The following is a 21427-nucleotide window of genomic DNA, read 5'->3' on the forward strand; positions in this document are numbered from 1 at the left end:
GCTGACTCCGGATTGCGGCTGCGTATGGTTGCTGATGAGACTGCCTCACCCCGGCCATCCACCACCGAGGCTACCGCCGCTCCCAGCTTGCCACTCGCCGCGTCCGTGTATGCTACTGTTTTCTCGTTTGCCTCGCTGAAGCGCCTGACTAGCGCCTCAGCTCTCTTCTCCCTCCTTTCCTTGTGAAAGGTGGGGTGCATATTCCTAGGGAGAGGATCCACCCTAAGTTGTTCTCTAATTATTCTTGGGATGTCCTGATTCCTTTGCATACCCCTGTCTATTTGTAGTCCTACCATGTTTAGGATAGGATGGCGGCGGCAACGGCGCAACTCTGACGTCACGCGCGGCGCACCTGTTGCTCGGCGCATGCGCTTCAACGACTCCGGCTCGGCCCGGTGACCTTGGCTTTACAAGGCGTAGTGAAGGCTTCAAAAGTGTAGCACATCACAAATGTCTTGTGCAGCGCCACAGCTAGTGAGGACACTTGTCTGTTGATAGCAGCTGTTTTTTTTAGTGCGACAACAGAGCTAGGGGCCATGTCGAGAATTAAAGCAGTTTTGAGGAAAGGAAATGCCGCAATAACTCACTTCTCGGTGGACACCTGAACCATGCTTGGGGTAAGGGAGGACCTAGAGTGCAAGAGTTGCCGTAGTGGAGGGTTCTACTACGGCAAGAGAAATAATAATAATAATAATTGGTTTTTGGGGAAAGGAAATGGCGCAGTATCTGTCTCATATATCTTTGGACACCTGAACCGCGCCGTAAGGGAAGGGATAAAGGAGGGAGTGAAAGAAGAAAGGAAGAGAGGTGTGCCGTAGTGGAGGGCTCCGGAATAATTTCGACCACCTGGGGATCTTTAACGTGCACTGACATCGCACAGCACACGGGCGCCTTAGCGTTTTTCCTCCATAAAAACGCAGCCGCCGCGGTCGGGTTCGAATTCGGGAACTCCGGATCAGTAGTCGAGCGCCCTAACCACTGAGCCACCGCGGCGGGGCGCAAGAGAAATTCTTACGGCGCGGTTCGGGTGTCCACCGAGATCTGTGAGACAGTTACTTCTTCGTTTCCTTTCCTCAAAGCCAATTATTATTTTATTCTTCAAGCAATGACGCATGCATTTAGATATGTGAAATATGAAGAAATTCGTTGAAAATTTAAAAGGAAAATTGGTTCTTGAGGGAAGGAAATGACGCAGTAACTGCAGATCTCGGTGGACACCCGAACCGCGCCGTAAGGAGAAGAAGATCGTCCATTGTTCACGCACGTGGCGTCGGTGCTGGAAAAGACGCCACGTTGATGTTGATTAGCGGCGATGGCTACTCCCCTCTATATACATCTATCCGAGCAACGCCGCAACAACTTCAAAAGGCAAGGACACGGAAACCGCGGCGAATGCTTTTCAAGATTGGATGGTGCTGGACGTGGTCCCGCCGCCGAAGACAGCGCCTCTACCAATGCCACACGATCGGGCTGTCTCTGTATCGAAAGAGAAGAAGCAACGGTTGCGGCTCAGTCTCCGAAAGTACTTCGTGCTGCCCGAAGGTGATCGATGAGACGATGTGTCTAGGCTCAGCCAGCCTAGGAACCGCGACGCAAGAACACCTGTCAGCGGCCTGGCCCTGTACGTACCGGCAGATACCAGGAAGTCAACATAATGGAACATAGCCAACAATAACGCTTCAAACACCCAGACCCTTTTCGACATATCTCGCTGGTGTCCACCGAGAGCTTACAGTATCTGCACCCATTGTAGAGGATTAATGTGCGCATCGGCCGCTGCATGGGACCGCTGTGACTCCTCCAGATGACCTACCGGCATCGTTTCCGACAGTTTTCGAGGATTCGACTCTGCCATATCAGCGGCTCGCGGCCTGCATCAGCATTAATTGCGCGCAGAGCTCACAGAGATATGGGACGCCGGTGTGAGCAAAGTTAATTTGCTGTCTTTTCACCGTTTGGCATGACGGCTTTGGATGCGCCTGATTTGAGAATTTATAGCAATTGCGACATGTGTGATTAAAATGTACTCTAATACCGTATATTCCTGTGTCAGTAGATATTACTTGTATGCGTACCATCCTTGGGTACAGCCCACCTCGAACGCCACGCTCTGTAGTACATTTATGGCAAGCGCTCCTGCATGCTGGGCCGGATAGACATGAGGAGCTGAACACACTAAATTGGAATGTTCATGCACAATATATATGGCCAGGTTTCAATCCCTAGGCCACTGGTAAATGACGCAAATGTACTCCCCGGTGGGGAGACATAGCTGCTATTATGACGAGATTATCGACTAGCATGACATAATTTATGTCTGATTGTGTTTCTGTGTCAGTGTCAACGATCTGAATGGGGGCGGCGCCAAGAGTTGTCATATATGCGAGTCCTACAAAAATTCTGAGGGCACTTCTGCTTACGTGGAGCAAGTGCACCACGGCCGCTGCGACTGCACCAACATGGCGGAACAGTATCCCAGGGTTCCCAGCTACGACGTCAGTGCAAGCCATGTATTGTTTTGAGGAAAAGAAAGGTTTTTGAGGAAATGACGCAGTATCTCGGTGGACACCTCAACCGCGCCTTAAAGTATGCAACTGAAGGTGCATATGTCATCAGTCCGAACCTCTCTCGCAAGTCTCAAAGCATGCAATTGAAAGCAGGTGCATATGTCATTGGTCCGCACCTCTGTCCCAAGCTATATAGCCTCCAACTTGACTAAAGCATGTAAACTATATGCAAAGAGAAATGCTATGACAGCAACCAGAATGCTGTACGACGAACGGTTGCTAGAAATTCAAAGGTCAACTGGTGCGACACTGTGGTGGACCACTTATGGTAAGGCCACACTTGACCTCTAGCTGGCTCACTTGAAAGTCAACCGGCAACGCGCAGCGAAATCGGCTTTGCCTAGCGTTGTGAAGCTTTCGCTTCAAAAGGCCAAGTAGCAAACACGGTGGTCCGGCTATGCTGGAAGGGACGGTACAAGCCATGCCATTGTACTACGCAAGTATTCGGGGTCTTGACCAACGCCGACAACATAGGTTGCTCTGCGAACGAAACGTCTGTGCGTTTTGTTAAACCTATGCAGACCAACAAGCCGTTCACACAAGGAGTCTTGTAAGCACGATTTGTTTTTTTTCCGAAGCACTCGGTCTGCTTCATAAAAATATTAGTTAATGATACTACAGTACGCGAATATAAGCCGCACAAAAACAAGCCAAGGCGCAGCTTTCAAGGCTTGTCGCTGCTTACACATGCCAGGGGGCGCGAAAGCGGCAGCGATTCCTTTTCACAACGTGACTGGATGACTGACGTGAGCGCGCCGACGCTGTCGCTGGTGTCGTCTGGTAAGTGTTCGAAACATTTGCGCAGTTATTTGGGCATGCTAACTTTCTGCCGCTGTTATTACTTACGCCTGATTACCGAGATAAATGTTTACCAGTGCTTATTATTTGCCCATTTTGTTAATTTAGGCGAAACGTCGCAATCGAACGTTGACAGCTCGCCGGTCGGCACAGCGCTCGAGATCGAACTCGATCTCGAACATCTCAAACACGGGAGTCCTGCGATTTTTTTTTTTTCCTGTTCGCAAGTTCGTTGCATAGCTGTGAAGGCCAGTGCGAGCTCGTTTTTAGAATCACACCATCAGCGATCGAATGCAGTGAAATCTTTCCTTGTCGAAGGCAATGAGATATTCTCGCTCGCCACGATTGTGTTCTGTACGATTTCTTAGCAATGCTGCGTTGCGTTAGGACCAGGTATTGGCTAAAATTTCCGCCCTGACGGAAACTTCGCAGGCGACGTTGCTGTGCGTTGCTGTGGCAGCGGCGTTGGAACGAAGGCACGCGCTGCATATGCCCTTGGCGTCTTGTGTAACTCATCCCGCCGACCTACGCGATGTCCGTAAGCAGTGGCAGTTCTGTCAGATTTGGCAGACTTGTGTAGAATGCTCGACTAGTCCAGTGCACAGAACAAAAACTGGCAGTTGATGGTTTTTCAGGTAGCCTATTTGCTGTGGTGACTCCGATTCTGGCGTTCGAATACCGAGCCCATGATAGTGCGATCGAATCCAGGCTGCGGCGCCCCATTCGATGGAAGCGCAGTGCAAAGGCTCCCGTATGCTGTGCACTTACAGCGCACGTTAAAGAACTCCAAGGGGTAAAAAAATTAATCCCCGAATCCCTTCTCTATACAGCGTCCATCATACCCCACATCCCAGTGGGCATTGAAACTCCCTCGGACGTTCCACGGATGTCCTAAACGTCCACAGGACGCCCGAGGCAGTTTCAGTGCCTAATGGGATGCGGCTTCGGAACGTTAAAAACCCCGCACGCACGTACTACTTGTATTTCTTCTTGGTCATACTTTCGCTCAGGTATTCGCTTTGTTTGCGCGGCTGTGCGTTCTACACAAGTTTGACGCCGACTGCGCAGCTCAGCATTAGGAAATTTCGATTGGAATTCCTGCTTAAACATGAATCTCACCAACCTGACCATTCTTGTAATAATCTGGAAGTGATTTTTGTGCTTTTCAGTTCTAGGGATCGGTCTCGCTGTACTAACCAGTAAGCGGTATCTCACCCATGTCAGCTTTATAATTTTTATCTCGATGTTTATTTCATCGTTTTGTTTTGTGCCTTCGTGCTGACCTGGCTGTGCATTCCCCATTTATTGCTCAGTACTTAACCGCAATCTTGCCATTGTCGAGGCAAGGTTTTTGTTGCCATCATTGACTGCAATAGCTGCATGAAAAGAGCTGGTTGAACGATATGAAATCACGGGCTTTGGTAGGCGAGCCAGAATATACATTATAAAACGGTCCAAAAGAACATGAAGTGCATAGCTAAAGGCAATGGGCAGAAATTGTAGTTCAGTGTGATTGTTTCAGAAAAAGTGTCTGTGTAGGGTGATCATGAGTCTCTCTTTTTTTTTTCTTTTCAAGGACTTCATCGTTGCTTGTAACATTTGACGCTATGTCTGGAGGTACGAACGTTTTGTCCCTCAAGGAGGATGACGTTCGGCGGTTCCTAGCAGCCAAGACCCACCTTGGCACGCCAAACCTGGACTTCCAAATGAAGGAATACTGCTTCAAACGACGTTCTGATGGTGAGCGCCCTTTACTGTCAGCTTGAAACTGCAGTGGCCAAAGCCAGCGAGTTTTTCTTTAAAGGCACACTCGGGGGAGTTGGCCTGTATTGGAAGATTGCCACAGTGTAGTGGTTCTAATGACAAAGATGCTACATTCAGTGAAAATTGGGCCTTTATAACTTGGAAGACGCCAAGATTTTTTTTTTTTTTTTGCGTAGATCCCAGAGGCTGAACTACACTGCCGGGGGGGGGGGGGGATCGGATTGGATGCATGGATTGGATTGGATTTTGGGGCTTACCCTTTAAAACACTAAAGTCCTAGCCAACTTTTAAGCGATCGACATAACAGAATAACATGTTCAATCGTATCCTCTTCCTGCCTGCGTAATGTGCACGTGATGTCCGCATTGACCTGGCCGGCAATCCGGGCTTGCCACTTCTTCGTGCGCAGCACCCCCGCCCGAGCCTTGAAAAGTAGTAGATGATGATGATTGTGAAGAAGAAATGAGGGGGCCTGTGTTCCAGGCATCCACCTAATCAACCTGAAGAAGACATGGGAGAAGCTGCTGCTGGCCGCGCGAGCCATCGTGGCCATCGAGAACCCAGCCGAGGTGTGTGCCATCTCCTCTCGCCCCTATGGCCAAAGGGCGGTGCTCAAGTTTGCCAGCTTCACAGGTGCCACGCCCATTGCTGGCCGCTTCACACCTGGAACCTTCACCAACCAGGCAAGTCACTAGGCTTGTCAGCAAGGGCTCACATCAAAACGGACGCTGAGGATAACACCATCAGGTTTTACAGCGATAGCTGTTAGGCGCCCTTCTCTGGCTTTCTCGTCGGCGGCGGCGGCGTAACCGGTGGGTGCGTTAGTGACATTCACCCACAGGTTTGGTTTGGTTGGTTGGTTTATTGGGTTTAACGTCCCAAAACAACTCAGGCTATGAGGGACGCTGTAGTGAAGGGCTCCGGAAATTTCGACCACCTGGGGTTCTTTAACATGCACTGACATCACACAGTACACGGGCCTCTAGAATTTCGCCTCCATCGAAATTCGACCGCCGCGGCCGGGATCGAACCCGCATCTTTCGGGTCAGCAGCCGAGCGCCATAAGCACTGAGCCACCGCACTGAGCCATCCACCCACAGGGTGGATGTCATTAGCGCACTCACCTTATATCACAGTCAACCTGGGTCACATAACCCTATGGGTGGCTCTGTTTGGAACAGCCGCCTGCCAGTGCAGGGGTGCATCACTTGACCACCACATCAGTGTGCTATTAGGTCACTGTATCTTTTCTACCTCAAAATATCCTCAAAACGAGACGCCTAAACAGCTATCGCTGAATCTCGTGTTACATTGTCGTGACCGTCCTGTGAGTTTTTGTTCTTAGTATAAGCGTACAAGTACAATCAAATAGCTAAGACATTTGTGAAAAAGATGCTGTCTTTGTGGGGAAATAGGGAGTTGAAGTTGGAATATTTTTTCCTGTCACCCCAGTTAAAACTCAATAGGTAATGCATTGGACGTCGCAGGGTTGCTTTGTTTAGTGCTTACTTCTGTCTTCTCTTTGTTTTAAAAGTACTAATGGCAGTGGCGCAAGAGTTGCCCTGACATTCAAGGCACATAATTCATCATCATCTATTGTGTTGAACAACAGGTGAACGTCTGTTTTTCCTAGGTGTACGTTGAATTCTTGGCCATTGATTTCCTGGCATGATGTGCATACTGCACTTGATGTAGAGTCCGTTGAGTTTTTGCACTCTTGAATCAATGCACTCGCTGCATTTGGCCATTGGAAAGAGTTTTGCTTACTCAGTCCCAGTGCGACAGCATTTGAAGCCCTCTTCTCGTGTGGGTACTCAGATCCAGGCGGCGTTCCGCGAGCCGCGACTGCTGGTGGTGTGCGATCCACGGGCGGACCACCAGCCCGTGACGGAGGCCTCCTACGTGAACCTGCCCGTGATCGCCTTCTGCAACACGGACGCCACCCTGCGCTACGTAGACATCGCCATCCCCTGCAACAACAAGAGCCAGCACTCCATTGGCCTGATGTGGTGGATGCTGACACGGGAGGTGTTGCGCATGCGTGGGACGATCCTGCGCGACATTCCGTGGGAGATCATGGTCGACCTGTTCTTCTACCGCGATCCCGAGGAGGCAAGTGTGGCACTGTGTGCGCTCTGCTGCCCAAGCAGAGATTTGCTAGTTGTTGGGGCTGCAATTGGGGCTGACATCAAGGTGGCACATTTTCTCATGTGTCCAGGACTTTGTTGGAACGTCCATGGTGTTACTGAAAGAAATTCCACTTGGCATTTCAGTTGTGGCTGTATGCAGGTTAGGCATAAACAAATGTGCACAGGATTCGACAGTGTTGGTTCATTATGAACACAAATAAAGTGCATGAATACTGTGTGCTCTGCTTCTACAACACCTAAAGTCACATGTAGAAAATATATTCTCCACAACACAATTTTTTATTTATTTACTTATTTATTTATTTATAGATACTGCGACCTAGTACAGATCAAAGCAGGGTGGGGAAAATACAAGCATATAAACGCATTCAAATTCACAACATTAGCAGGCACTTTTCAAACATCAGTAAAGAATTATGATTAACAGTCTCGCTATTAAGTTTGTTCAATTCACTAATTGTCCTCGGAAAAAAAGAATGTTTAAAGCAGTTATTTCGTGCCGTTAAAAAGGGGTTATTTGTAGTGCATGCCTTTGTCTCATGTTATAACCTGAGGAGTAAGCAAAATAATTAGAAGTACTAACTTTATAATGACTTTTTATAAGCTGGAAGAAAAACTTCAATCGACAAACACGATTGCGCTCAACGATCATATCATACTTTTCAACACGAGGGTTGTGGCATAACCTAATGTGGCATGACCTTTTGTTGTGCGTAACCCTTGTGGCTTGACTTTTGTTGTGGAATGACCCTTGCTGTGACATGGCCCTTGTGGCATAACCCTTGCTGCTGATAACCACTCATTCAGGGAATCTAGACGCTACCAATCCATTTGGTTGCTCTCTGTGATTGTAGTGGAGGTACATATTCAGTCGTGGCAGGATGTTTAGCGATTCTCATGACTGTTGGTGTGGTATATGTTGTCCAGGCGGAGAAAGAGGAACAGGCCCAGCAAGCCCCGCCTGAGCGTGCCCTCAAGGAAACGGTCGAGTACCCGGTGCCTGAACAGTGGGGCGGAGGAGACCTCACTGTTGGTCAGCCTGATGTGACCGATGTGAGTGGTTCTGTTTTTTTTTTGTGTCGCACATGCTCATGTCGCACATGCACTGCATCCAAAGCAAGTGAAGATAGGTTTGCAGTAGGTCTCCCGATCTGGTGTTTTCCATTTTGGTGTTGCTCACCATTCTATGTCCCCTATGGCGTGTTGTTTGCTGACAGGGAGAGGTCTTCTGACAGATATCGAGAGAATTTTAATGTGCGCTGTATAAACGAAGCGTTTGTACATATTATCTAGTGCAAATAGGTTTTTTGCCTTACTCCTTCAAAGCCTCTGTGCTCATATAACGAAGCATTTCTTCTGATGTATCGGTACAAAATATTAGTTATTACTTAACCTTGCATTTGTTGACACTTTCCCTCCCTTCCCCCCCTTTCGTTTTTATTTTTCACTTACTGGTAAATGTGAAGTATAGTGTTAACTTTTTAACTAGGTCCTTTTTCTTCTCCCATTGCTTCCAAATGGCCCACCAGTGGTCTGCGGTCCCTGAGGTGCCTGCCTTCCCGACAGCTGTGACAGTGCCACCGGTTACTGTGCCTGTTCCCCCTGTGCCCACAGAAGACTGGTCAGCAGCCGCCATTGAGGACTGGTCAGCTGCGCCGCCAATTCCACAGTCTGGAACGGCCACAGAGTGGGGTGCCGGCAATGACACCAGCTGGAGCTGAGTGCGGGGCGCTGTTGGGTGAGAGAAACGGTGTGCCTTGTTGTTCCGGTGCTGCTGTCGCCACTGTGCTGAACGTTCTTGCTTGATGTGCTTGGAAAAGGTCTCGCGTGCTGAAGTGGCTGTTGTCACCTAGGGTTGGCAGCCTAGGCCCTTATTGTGCAAGTGTCCACTAGCTAAATAGAAATACCCACTTCAGTCCTGCCCAATTTGCTGGAGCCCCATATGCAGAGGTGGCACTGCGCGACGACAGCTTACCCACCTTTCCTGTTACGCTGTCTCAGCTTAAACTGCACTTCCACTGCATAAACACATCATTGTAGTGAAAATGTGAATAATTACGAAAATTAAATTGTTAAAAGCACAGAGAGGCAGCACCGTCGATTTGAGGGAGGTGGAAATTCCTGCTCAACTAACACGACCAAGCGTCTTGGCCACAGCATTTGCTGTATAGCAGTACGTATTTTGAAGCAATAATTTTTTTTTTTTTTTTTAGGGAAAGGAAATGGCGCAGTATTTGTCTCATATATCGTAAGGGGAGGGGTAAAGGAGGGAGTGAAAGAAGAAAGGAAGAAGAGGTGCTGTAGTGGAGGGCTCCGGAATAATTTCGACCACCTGGGGATCTTTAACGTGCACTGACATCGCACAGCACACGGGCTCCTTAGCGTTTTTCCTCCATAAAGACGCAGCCGCCGCGGTCGGGTTCGAACCCGGGAACTTATGTCCAGTTTTCGAGCCACGCCCACTTGGGCATTTACAGGTAGTGGACACTCTAGGAATATTGGCCTTTAGAAGTACAGTCCTTTTTATTCTTTTTTTCACAAGAGACGCTTCTAGATTTTGGAAATCTGTGAATCTAGTCTAACATGCAAGGCACGCCATTTTTATTGATTTTATTTCCATTTTGTGGCCCTTTTTGCTGCAAGGTTGCACAGTGTAAAACTGGAGACTTCTCACACACTAAACCACCAATTTTTCCAGTTTTAGAACGGTTTGGTAAACAAGCTTTAATTTGGCTTCCGTCAGTACAAAGCGCTGGATTACAGCTGTTATAGTCTGGTGCAACTGGTCGCGGTTAATCATCACTTTGCACTAGCTAGTAGGGCTCTGATAGGTGCGAGCAGATTGACCATAAATTAACCGGATTAAAGGACCATAGACGCCAAAATTTTTGTTGTATGTTTTCTCTTTCAAAGGATGCATTAGGCAATAGAATGCATGACTGACCATGTGGTACTCAAATATGACCGCTAAATAATTTATAATTGAATTTCTTCTTGAGGCTGTTTCGGTTTCATCAGCTGAACAATGGCTGTAACGCATTGGGAGTGTTTTAAGCGAGGTGATGCATAAAAAACAGCAATATGGTCGCTGATACTTGTATGTATTATTGTATCAATTGTGTCCAGTTTATTGTTGTATTAAATGTGGTCAGGAGCAGCACTGTAGCAGTGCATGCTGGTCAAGAGCCTAACATTTTTTTTTCCCCTTCTGTGTTCACAGGTCATGCCAGCAGTGGGTGGAAGACAAGACTGCCCCAAGTCAAAAGCTGCTGTGCAGCACTTAATTTTTTTTTTTCTACACCGTGCGCAAAAACTTTCTCGGTAACCTGCCATGCAAATACATAGTCAGTTCCCTAGTCAGAAAAATTTGTGATATCTGGAGGAAATTCAACCTTCCCTATATAGCGTCCACCATCTTTTTTGTTTCATGCGTCTAGGGCTCATCAAAAATGTTTCCATCCTTCACGCTTCATCCGGCCTGGACAAGCGTGCCACATTATGCTTTGGTAGCTGTTGGAAAAGTTCTCTTGTACCAGGGCAGTCTTGCGTCCGGTTCCTGCCAAAACCATTATTTGCAAAAGCAGGGCCATCCTCATTCAGGCTTTTTACATGCGTCCATGTCATACCGTATCACTGCAACCATGCCAAAGCCGGGGGGGTTTAATATAAAGTGTATTGACAAAGGTGGCGTGCGTCCAGCCGTCTTTGCACATATCTTGCAGGGTACAAACTACTACTGCTATTTCATGGACGAATAAACTGTTTTCATTAAAAGGCAACTGTGTTGTATCATGCTTTCTCTGGTCGTCCCAGCTGTAGTATATTGGGACTACAGTGGTTGGTGTGTATTTGAGGCTGAAAATCATAATGCGTACAATGCTGGAACCATCATTATGCAAGGCTGACTTGCATCGAGGAAGGTGTACAAATATAACGTGATCTAGGAAACTGCTCACATGGCACTGAGGCTGCTAAATGTTTCATCTTCGTCGGAGACGCAACTTGAATCTGTCTAGTGTGTCATCGGGAGTGTTCAACCCCACTGAGAAGTGAAATGAAGACAGGCTTCCCAACATTGATTCCACAAGCGCTGAATGCACAAAAGTCCAAGTGAAGCACTTGGTCATTCGGTTCGAATACCTGTTGTGAGCTAGGCTCCAACCTGACTAAAGAGATGTATGCTATATGCAATGAGAAATCATAAGTCGCCACCCGCAGTGGTGTATGACGAATGGTTGCGTCACAGTTTTGATACGAAAATAAGTTTTTCAGTGTAGGAAAACTTCATTTTCGGCAAAATTCATTCAAAGGTGCTGTCTCGTAGATCGAGTGGGGTCTCCATTGCGCTTTTCTTCTTTCACTGCTTCACTCACAGACAAACTCGATCGCCCCGTGAAGCCAAAACAACACGCACATCATGTACACACGGCGCTAATCAAGTGAAATCGGGAGAAAAAAAAATGCAAGCATACAAAAACGTTCGCGGCACGCAGAGGCCGAGGTCATGCAGTCAGCCACACAACCGCAAGCGCACACGTTCCTGATGAGTTTACATGTGAAGTAGCTTTTGCGGCAAGGTATAATCTTGAAAACGTTGACAGAATAGAGAAATGAATGCACAAACGGAAGAACGAACAAAGAGACGTGGCCAGTGTGTCAAAGCAGTGTCTGTCGAAGCTGCGACATAGGTAGAGTGAACTAGTTTCCCAATATTTCCCATCCCATCCCATCGATTTCCCGATATTCTAGTTCACTGTAAAATATATAGGTCACATTGGGCTAGGAGTGCTCGGAGCATCGTCTCGAGCCTGGCCAAGTAGACCGTTGTCTCCATTAACTGCTGCTGCTGTTGATTGGATTGGAAAACATTTATTTCGTCAGAAAAAGCAGAATGTAGATGATCCGTGCTAGGTGGCTGTCAGCCCATGGCTGACAGTGACCAGAGTAGCCCATTCAATAGACGTTTTTAGCATACCGGAGACGTATACCGGTTTACCGAACCCCCCTTGCGCATGCGCAGTGGCATTGTTAGGGTGACGGGGAGCCACTGGGCGTGCGCAAGAGAGGTCCGGTAAACCGGTATACGATCTCTAGTAGTACGTATCTGGTATATGTGCTGAAAACGTCTAACGTCTTTAGGCCCGGGTTTGAACGCCCAGGTCTGAGCTGCACAGCAACACGGCCTAGCTCCCATTGCTCGAGAGTAAGGACTTGTATTAGAGAATCAGGTAGCGGCTCCTCTTTACAGTTCCACCATATGTGATCGCTGCTGTTGATTGATTGTAAAATATTTAAATATTATTCGCCGGAAAAAGTTTGGTTAGAGGTCGCGTTAAGTGGTCGAGAGTACGTAGCCCTCGACGACTTTGTCAGCCCACTCCACAGCCAGAACTTGCGTTTTGAGTCAGAGCTAACCAGCACGGCCGCCCACCGCTCGAAAGAAGGAGCAGTAATTAACTTGATCACCCGGAGGTACGTGGCTCCATTTTTTACAATCCCACAGAATGTGATCGTAGTTGGCTCGTTGGCCACAGTGTTTACAGTTCGGGTTGTATAGATCTGGATAAATGTGCACGAGAAGTGATGGGGTGCGTATCGATCTCGTCTGTAAACGACGTCACGTAACCTCTTGTTCTTTAGTCAGGTCCGGAGGGGGAAAGTTCTCCTCTCTAGTTTAAAATTATTGGTGAGGTCATGATATGTGATCATGGAGTCCTTCGTGAAATTCAGGGAGCCGGACTCGATCCACTACCCGGTCTACGAAACCTCTGGCTTTATTGTGGGCTGCCTCGTTCTCCGGATTCCCCGAAGGGCTTGCATAGCGTGTTCAAATTTCCCGCTGCTCAGTCATTAGAAAAAGTGCTGCCGTGTAGTGGCAGTGATGCGTAACGCCTTCATTAGTTGGGCCAGCGCCTGGGCTTGATTCGGCGCAGCGACACCCACTAGACGTGCCCGTCTTGCTATGAACTAAGTTGGTGGTTTTCTATAGTTCTGATCAACGGCTTTGATGCACACGTTCTGTTGCCTTTCGACACCTTGGTAAACCTTGGATTGTGACGGTTCGTCGGATGTAATGCCGGTGCCGTGTAGACTTGGTTGGATCGTCACCATCGGTTACTGATCATTCCTGTGCTCGGTGCGTTTGCCTGTATCTGCTTGTGCACGCTTCAGTGGAACCGGCCTCGGTAATCTCACTGTGTTTGTGTGCTCGGGGCGCCCTGTCAGTGTGACGGTCGACGGCGAACGACGTCGACAGTGCGCGTTAAATCATCGTGGCCCGTGCTATGCTCGAAACTTGCACTGACAGGAGGCGGCGCGGCGGCTTATTTGGACCGTTGCTGTTCTGCTTTCCACTGCTTTCCACATTAATGAACTCGAAAGCTTCGCCAGCTGTCATGTTTGGACGGGACGCATAACTAGGTAACGTCGTTTCTGACGCTGAAATGTCAGGTTGGTGCGGCCTGCTTAATTATGCCGCGATCACAGCTGCTCTGGGTGCTCTTCGTGAACCGACCAACGCACGAAGTGACGCACGGAGTCAAATTTCTGAAGCGTTGTTTAGGAGGAGGGGGGATGCCGGCACGCCCTTGGCTTTGCGGTTAAAAAACTGCAGGATCATTGACTCGTCCTCACGAAACGTAGTACGTGGTACAGAAACATGTAATGCTGCTGCTTTCATATTTATTGCTGCTTCGGTATTGAAATCAAGCAGAGAAACAGCGCATGCAAATGCAGTTCAGTGCTGAACAGTTAATTCTGCTTACTTGCGCTTGAGTAGTAATGGTGGTCAGCAAGAACAAAGTTTTGTTACTGATGTGTGGCAGTAAAACAACACAGAAGTATGAATGAAATTTAGCATATACTGCTAATTGGCCAAGTTGTGGGTATTGGTAACCAAGCCGAAGGCATCATAACACTCTGTAAAGAGCAAGGTTTGCTGAACTTGACTAAGGAATGAAAGGTCGGTGGTTGGTCTCAAGAATGCAATGAAATTTCACATGTAGCAGCTAATGCTGCATGAGGCTGTAGCAAAAATTAGTGCCTTATGTTCCTGCGTTAATAGTTTTGGCTCATGCATGTATTTGGCACTGATTTCGAAATCACACAGGAACAGAATAAATACAAGGAATAGATTTGTAACCGATGGAGTTCTTTGCCTACGGGTTTTTTCCATGAATAAGCACACTTTTTCTGCAGGTTCAATTCTCCAAGCAGTGCTTCATTCAGCGGTGAAAGTGATGTTCATCATTTATTTTAAGGGCCCCTGATTGAGCGTCACTATATCTTAACGTGAACAGAAGAGTGTATATTAGGTACTAGTAGAATGTGCATGTGGGCTTGTTTGTTCACAAGGCCTCCAACGGTTCACAATCACTCCAAGGGCACAGCATGGTAGTGGTGATTTTAGTGATGTTCGTTTTTCAGTTCTTTTGTTGCAAGTATGTTATGGGCACTTCTTCTGAACTGACTTCAACATTTCTCTTCCGAATAGCTATTTTACTTTTTTCATTTATAATATTCCTAATTATATTTGAAATATTTATTGTGAGGGGTGAAAATGTATTGAATCGCACATGAGCAGAGAAACTATAATAATAAGGCTATATTCCCTCTGCCTTTTTTTTTGTGTGTGTGTGGGCAAAATTGTAGTGCGATTTACGTCCACCATACAGAAATCTTTTTTTTTTTCGGGATATTTAAACTACAAGCAAGTGCATTATAGCGACTGCTCATTGACAAAGAAAATAAATGACTAATTAGCCTCAGTGTGAGAAGTTGCGGCTTTTTCATTGTTGCACATTGTACGTTTGCCTGATGAGGGTGCTGTTTTCCTTGAAAAGCAGACTTTTGGTAGCTCTACATTTCATTTCAAAGGGCATGTTATTTTTTCAGTAATTAAGGTTTCTAGGAGGGTTGACAAGCATTTCATGTATGATTGATGCCAGAGACACGCAAAGGTTTTTAAGGTTTTGCATTTTCTCTGCATTACAACAGAAGGTACAACCCCCTTTGTACAGGACAAAGTGCGGTCATGCATTAAAATACTAGTGCAAAGAAAACTTACAGTAATGATTGACACTACGGGAAGTCAACAGCAGTTTATGAAAAGTACTGGAAATAATGAGGCAGTGCATCTTGGCTAAGTACTGACTATGGATCTGGACCAAGAACAGAATCGATGGGAGGATAAGAATTGTTCGGTGTGTTTGGACAGGCTCCTCTCAAGCTATGAAGAGCAACATATTGGTATCCCAAAAGAAAACAATATACAAAAGTTGTATCTTGCCAGTATTCACGTATGTAGCAGAAACTGAGGCCAACAAGAAAAAAAGAAACTGATATTATGTTGAGGACGATGCACAATGACTTTATTTGAAGAGCTGCTTTCTAGAGCCATCTGTATGGACAGTGGGGGTGTAAGAAAAAAAGGGGACTATTAAGTGACACTGTAGAGCAAGACGGTGTCTGCCATAATGGCTAGCACTAAGGGACAGTTGAAGCATTCAGTATTTGGGGCCATATTCTATAAGTGTTTATTCGGACCTCCGTCATTGCTCACTGTGACATAGCAGTGTCCTTCAAGCATATGTGTTAAGTGACCCGACAATTGGGTGTTTGGCAACTGGACCTCACCGTTGAGTTTTTTGAAAATATTCTTATTTATTTCTAATTTTATTTAATGGCATTTTAATTTATTTCATAATTTAAAAAATTTTATTCCCTTCAATTTATTTCTAAGAAATCGTAACATAGCGGGTCCCTGTAGTGGTGACCAAGGAGCCTTCACCAACACCAACTTGAGGACCCATTACATTGCAGTTTCTGTGAAATAAATTAAAAAGTAATAAAAATAAAATATAAAGGCAAGTGAGATCAAACACAATGTCATTGAAAAAATATTTTTTTGCACAGTTTCTTGACCATCGTGTTATAATGCAATGAGTAAAATAAATGTATTTGGTTACAAGTCATGTTTGCACATTTGTTAACACATATGCAATTTATATCATATACCATATTTTATTGTTATTATTGTTGCTCTTAAAAATGTATTATTGTGATTTCTTATAGTTGTTAAAATGTTATCCTTGTGTAATAGTGTCAAATATGCAATATTGGCTATAAACAAGATATTGGTAACATTTAAAAATTTTATTGATTGCATGAGATGTGCAATAGTTTTTATTGATTGCATGAGATGTGCAAGAACCCCAGGTGGTCAAAATTTCCGGAGCCCTTCACTACGGCATCCCTCAGAGCAAAGTAGCTTTGGGACGTTCAACCCTCACAAACCACGAACCATATTTAGGTGATATTTTGGATCCGAAACTAGCCTTTGGCTATGGACACGTTCAACTTTATATATTAGAAGACGTCCCTTCAAAAGTGAAATTGAAATGCCTTGGAATAAAAAGTAGAGAAAAAAAATTCACCGCCATGGAGAGGTCCGTTCGCTAACCACCCAGCTGTTGAGTCACTTCCCACCGACTTTTGGATGACAGAGGACTAAATGGACCAACGGACAATTACAGGTTACGATATGAGGTGTTGTGTTTGTGGGTTGTGTGGCTTGTGTTGGTTTGCACGTGACGTAGAAGGTAGGCTTGTGTTAGGGATTGTCAGGGCTCTGGGCAGGTGTTGCTGACGGTGGAAGACAACCCTTTAACCTCTTTCGAACATTTCACAGTCAGTGCCCTTAGATGTGATGTGATGACAGACTATACTGACTGTCATCAAAGGCCAAGAAATTCAAATTTGAAGTGCTAGGCACGTGTGTGAATTGCTGTCGGTAACTGAAACATAACTGCCTATGCTATATTGTCGCCACATATCAATATTCATCCACTTTGGGGGCTGTTCGTTTGATTTTTTGGGAGGTTTCTTCATTAGAATCATTATTGGGTACATTTTGCTAGGAACAGTTGTCTAGAGCAGGTTGTTGTATTGACGTTTGAGAGCTCACAAGTGTTAAGTGTGCCACTGGGTGTATTGTTTTGTTCTTCATGGATTCCAGATGTTCCCCGAATATGCTGGAGAAAGTTCTTATTAGTTTCTTCAGTGGGATGCAATCTACATGCTGGTAGTAAGAAATAGTGTGTGACAATTGGTTGGTGCAATAGAAATATAGAAAAGATCTGAAAATAATGAATAGAAAACTAGAATCGGAACTGTTCTAAGAATGTTGCAAAACATATGTATGGCGTCCACAATTCAGGAGTCCAGGAGTGCTGCACCGAAAAGGCAGTTTGATTTACACTTCCTTTATTTAGGGAATGTTGTTGTTGCAGGTAACGCCACTCCTTGGAAAGCATGCAGTAATCACTGAATTTCAAGCACGATCTGTGGGCCACTGTACAGTCTTGATTCAATCTGGTTGGTACTTTTGTTACGTGCAGTGCGGAATCACCATGGCCGTTGACAGCCTCCAGGGCACTGTGGGAGGGCTGGTGAACGAGTTCTTCAGCGACAGGACCAGCAACCAGCGCAAGCGTGAAATAGGTGCCCGTCTTTTGTCTTCTTTATGAAACAATTAAAAAGCAGTGGTAACCCTCTCTGCTGCCAAAATATGGTCTTACTGGAAGTGCGCCTATGATATCATCTCGGCGCACTTGCTGGCTAACATGTCCTGTGAGCGTGTGTGTGTCTCTCTCTCTCTTTTTCATTTGTGTAATAAGGGTAGCCTGTACATAACCAAACTATTTAGATCCCTTGATCCTTAATTCTTGGCCATTGTCTGTACTACCCTTGTTATATTTACCCTATGTCTGCTCACGTGCCCTTCGTGATTTTTTTAAAAATGTATTTCTTGAAGAATCATTTTATAAAGATCCTGAGGAAACTTTTGTCCAATTTTTTTTTCTTTGCGAAAATTCTTCGGTTGGCTCTTTCTGGTTATGCACATGCATGTGTATGTCATTACTTGGACATAATCACAATTTTCCTATGAAAACAGCTGCGTGCAGCGATATGCATTTGATCTTTTGCTTTGCATTTAGGCCTTTACCAGCATCATAAGAGCTCCATTCTCAGTGAAAGTAGCCCCTCTCTCATTAGAATGCGGCAATCAAGAAGAAATGGGCTTGGGCAGGGCATGTAATGCGAAGGAAAGATAACCGATGGTTGTGATGGGTAATGGACTGGATACCAAGAGAAGGTAAGCATAGCAGGGATGGAAAAAGGTTAGGTGGGCGGATGAGATTAGGAAGTCTGCGGGGATAGGGTGGCCGCAGCTCGCACAGGGCAGGGTTAATTGGAGAGATGTGGGAGAGGCCTTTGTCCTGCAGTGGGCGTAGTGAGGCTGCTGCTGACGAGGATGAATCTGTAGGTGCAGGCCAGCTCCAATTTGTTCTCGGTGTCTATCGTAATGGTGGTTGGAGTTGCATGCCCTTTAGAATCTCTACAGGTACCTCCTGCTCATGCGAACATTTGTTGCCGTCTCTGTTTGGGTTTTTTGGCAGAGTGCCAGCTGTCGGAGCTGAATCAGCGGGAGGGAATTTGGATGCAGTGGCTACAAATCATTAAAAGCCAAACACAGCCAGAACTGCTGGCTTTTGCATTTTCAGCCTTACAGGTGAGTAATACGTCTAAATGGACGATGGGAGAAGCAGGGGGAAGCGTTGTTCTGAGGAAAATCTACCGCTTTTTAATGCCCTGATTAATGCTTATGATTGTGCGATAGAGTTTTCTAGTATGCATTACTATTTTATTATTTAGTACTGATTGCGGGGTAATTATTTTCTTAGGCATTGTTTTGTTGCTCCGGAGACAGCTGTCTAACTCTGACGGCACTCAGGTAACAATAACATTATGTGAGCCAAAGCTATGCCAATAAGACATCGACATTGAAGGAGCACTGTGATACTTTTTTTTTTTCCTGCCGATTTATCTCTTTCGAGAGTTCTCTAATGTATTCCAGACACTAGTGGAAAAATAGTTATTGAAATAGGAGCATGAAAACGTAAAAAAATTACAAAATTCAGAATTAAAAGGTCAGGCGAATTGGCATTTCACTTGCCGATTTCACAAACCCAGTGCCAAGATTTGGCGCCACCAGTCAGAAGCTTGCATGCAATCGTTGCCTTGCCAGGGCAGTCTGCAGCTGTTCATTTTGCTAGCGTTGTCATTCCACACGCAATTCACTGACTGGATAGTTGGGACTATAATGGGTGAGACTATGATAGGGGGGGCGCTGTCCAATGCCTGCTTGTAATCCTTGTAGTGTACTGCCTATGCCGTCCTCTGTAGAGTTTTTTTTTTTCTGCCTTCTGGGTATCGGAAGTTTGTACTGCAACACTCACCTCCATAGTAGTTTGGAATGAATTAGGAAATGTCCACCCTAGTGTTATCCTTGTTAGGTCTCATTCACTTATTATGCTTTTTTTTCATTTTTTTTTCATGTGAAAAGCTTAAAAATTTCTGAGATGTTATAATTTGGATTCATTTCCCGAGTACTATAAATAAGAGTTTGAGCTGGACACCCAACCAGTTGAAAAGGCAGCACTCAGTCTTGTTGCCACCTCATGTCCACTGCCGAAAATTGTCTCTGCATTTTAACACCATCGCCCTTAAACAAGTATTGCCAGTCACCCAGACTGTGCCGAGCATCTCTTTGTGTGAAAAAGTAAAAACAGCTGGTGCCAGTCACTTTCAGCGTTCAGAGGGAGCCACTAAGTGCAACGGCAAGGCACAGTTTTTTTTCCCCTTTTTTTTTCACTTTTGCTAGCTTCGACAAGTGTCTTTCAGCACCGGTCCCATAGGGTCTTTGCAATGCCTCGCAGTGTTATTTCCTAGACTATTTGAATTTTCCCATTGCCATTCGATCAAGCTGGCAAGCACAGAAAATACATCAAAATCTACTCTGGTCAAGTAGAAGGCATGCACTTAATAATAATAATAATTGGTTTTGGGGGGAAAGGAAATGGCGCAGTATCTGTCTCATATACCATTGGACACCTGAACAGCGCCACCGCTGTAAAGGAAGGGATAAAGGAGGGAGTGAAAGAAGAAAGGAAGAAAGAGATGCTGTAGTGGAGAGCTCCGGAATAATTTCCACCACCTGGGGATCTTTAACATGCACGGACATCACACAGCACACTGCACATCGGCCCTTGAATGTAAATTTTAAAATATGAAGCAGGATGACCTGAAATATTCAGCTCGGCAGCGCGAACAAAATGATATGAAAATTGGTTTTTGAGGAAAGGAAATGACCAGTGGATACCCAAACCCCACCTTAAGGGAAGGGATAAAGTAGGAAGCTAAAGAAGAAAGGAAGAGAGAGGTTCTGCAGTGGAGGGCTTAATTTCGACCACCTGGGGATCTGTAATGTGCACTGACCTCGCACAGTGCGGGTGAATTTTGGTTTTTGGCCTCCATCGAAACTGGGCTGCCGTGGTCGTGTTGGAACCTGGGTACTCCGGCTTAGTAGACGAGCGCCTTTAACCACTCCGCCACCGCGGCGGGTTCAGAGTGAACACAAATTGCGTTCTAAGTGTGAGGTCAACGTAGTCACCTGTAATCACGCTCTGTTCACTGCGCCCTTTGACGGAAAGCAATGCTGCCTTCGCGTCATCGGCCATGTGCTTTTAACTTTCGTCACTAGATGGTGCCACAGTGTTTTGAATTTCTTAAATAGAGCTACACCCAAGGCTCACTAAAACTTTAATCGACAAGGAGCGCATCACTGTTCCAGCTTGTTCTAAGCTGTTTTAATCTTGGTGCTCAAAATTCAGCATAGTGCAACAAGCTATGGAAAGGAAAATGACAGAGGTAAGTTTGAGAGACAGGAAGAGAGCAAACTATGTTAGGGAAGAAACTCGAGTTAATAACATCTTGGCGGAGGTAAAGTTCAGGGAATAATGAACCTGGGCAGGACTTGTACTGTAGAGTACAAATAACAGACGAGCCATTAAAGAAAGCAGAGTGGATTCCAAGGGAAGGAGTGTGTAGAAGGGGTGGCAGAGAGTGGGGTTAGATGAGATTATGTAATTGTTGGAGATATGGTAGGTGGCCACACCTGGTGACGTGCAACACTACTAAATTGAAGCTAGTGGAGGATGTATTCGTTCCATGGTGGACGTAACGTGGTTGGTTCCGTTGACAGTGAATCTTCAGGGCTCAGGGGTTGTGAGTGCCCTCTGACAGGTG

The 21427-nt window shown here is 45.9% G+C and overlaps 2 protein-coding genes across 8 annotated transcripts in view; both read left to right on the forward strand.

The window, feature by feature from the left end:
* Nucleotides 1–3272: 3272 nt before the first annotated feature.
* LOC144101291 (small ribosomal subunit protein uS2-like) lies at nt 3273–11058 on the forward strand. 3 transcript variants are annotated; one of them, XM_077634388.1, is made up of 7 exons: nt 3273–3347; nt 4942–5105; nt 5613–5812; nt 6948–7241; nt 8207–8332; nt 8809–9017; nt 10500–11058. In XM_077634388.1, exons 2-6 carry the CDS (start codon nt 4973–4975, stop codon nt 8998–9000), a joined length of 945 nt encoding a protein of 314 aa, XP_077490514.1. In that variant the 5' UTR covers nt 3273–3347; nt 4942–4972; the 3' UTR covers nt 9001–9017; nt 10500–11058. The 3 variants fall into 3 exon arrangements, with proteins under 3 accessions (XP_077490514.1, XP_077490515.1, XP_077490513.1); XM_077634389.1 differs by lacking the exon at nt 3273–3347 and adding an exon at nt 3886–3903; XM_077634387.1 differs by lacking the exon at nt 3273–3347 and adding an exon at nt 4037–4158.
* Nucleotides 11059–13172: 2114 nt separating this feature from the next.
* The window catches only part of ebo (exportin ellipsoid body open), a 44512-nt gene continuing 36257 nt past the window's right edge, over nt 13173–21427 (forward strand). Inside the window, exons 1-3 of one of the 5 annotated variants that reach the window (XM_077634395.1) lie at nt 13173–13415; nt 17677–17779; nt 18739–18851. In XM_077634395.1, coding sequence (XP_077490521.1) covers nt 17689–17779; nt 18739–18851 — 204 coding nt within the window. In that variant the 5' untranslated portion in view covers nt 13173–13415; nt 17677–17688. Of the gene's footprint in view, nt 13730–17676; nt 17780–18738; nt 18852–21427 lie in introns of all 5 variants that reach the window. The other 4 variants (XM_077634394.1, XM_077634396.1, XM_077634398.1 and 1 more) reach the window with 4 other exon arrangements.

The sequence above is a fragment of the Amblyomma americanum genome, chromosome 8, assembly GCF_052857255.1.
Source record: "Amblyomma americanum isolate KBUSLIRL-KWMA chromosome 8, ASM5285725v1, whole genome shotgun sequence".
Lineage (NCBI taxonomy): Eukaryota > Metazoa > Arthropoda > Arachnida > Ixodida > Ixodidae > Amblyomma > Amblyomma americanum.

Coding starts and splice junctions, on each gene's coding strand:
- LOC144101291 (XM_077634387.1), top strand. CDS start 4,052: ATGATAGTGCGATCGAATCCAGGCTGCGGCGCCCCATTCGATGGAAGC. Junction 5,106..5,612: donor CTTCAAACGACGTTCTGATG/GTGAGCGCCCTT, acceptor CCTGTGTTCCAG/GCATCCACCTAATCAACCTG. Junction 7,242..8,206: donor TCTACCGCGATCCCGAGGAG/GCAAGTGTGGCA, acceptor TATGTTGTCCAG/GCGGAGAAAGAGGAACAGGC.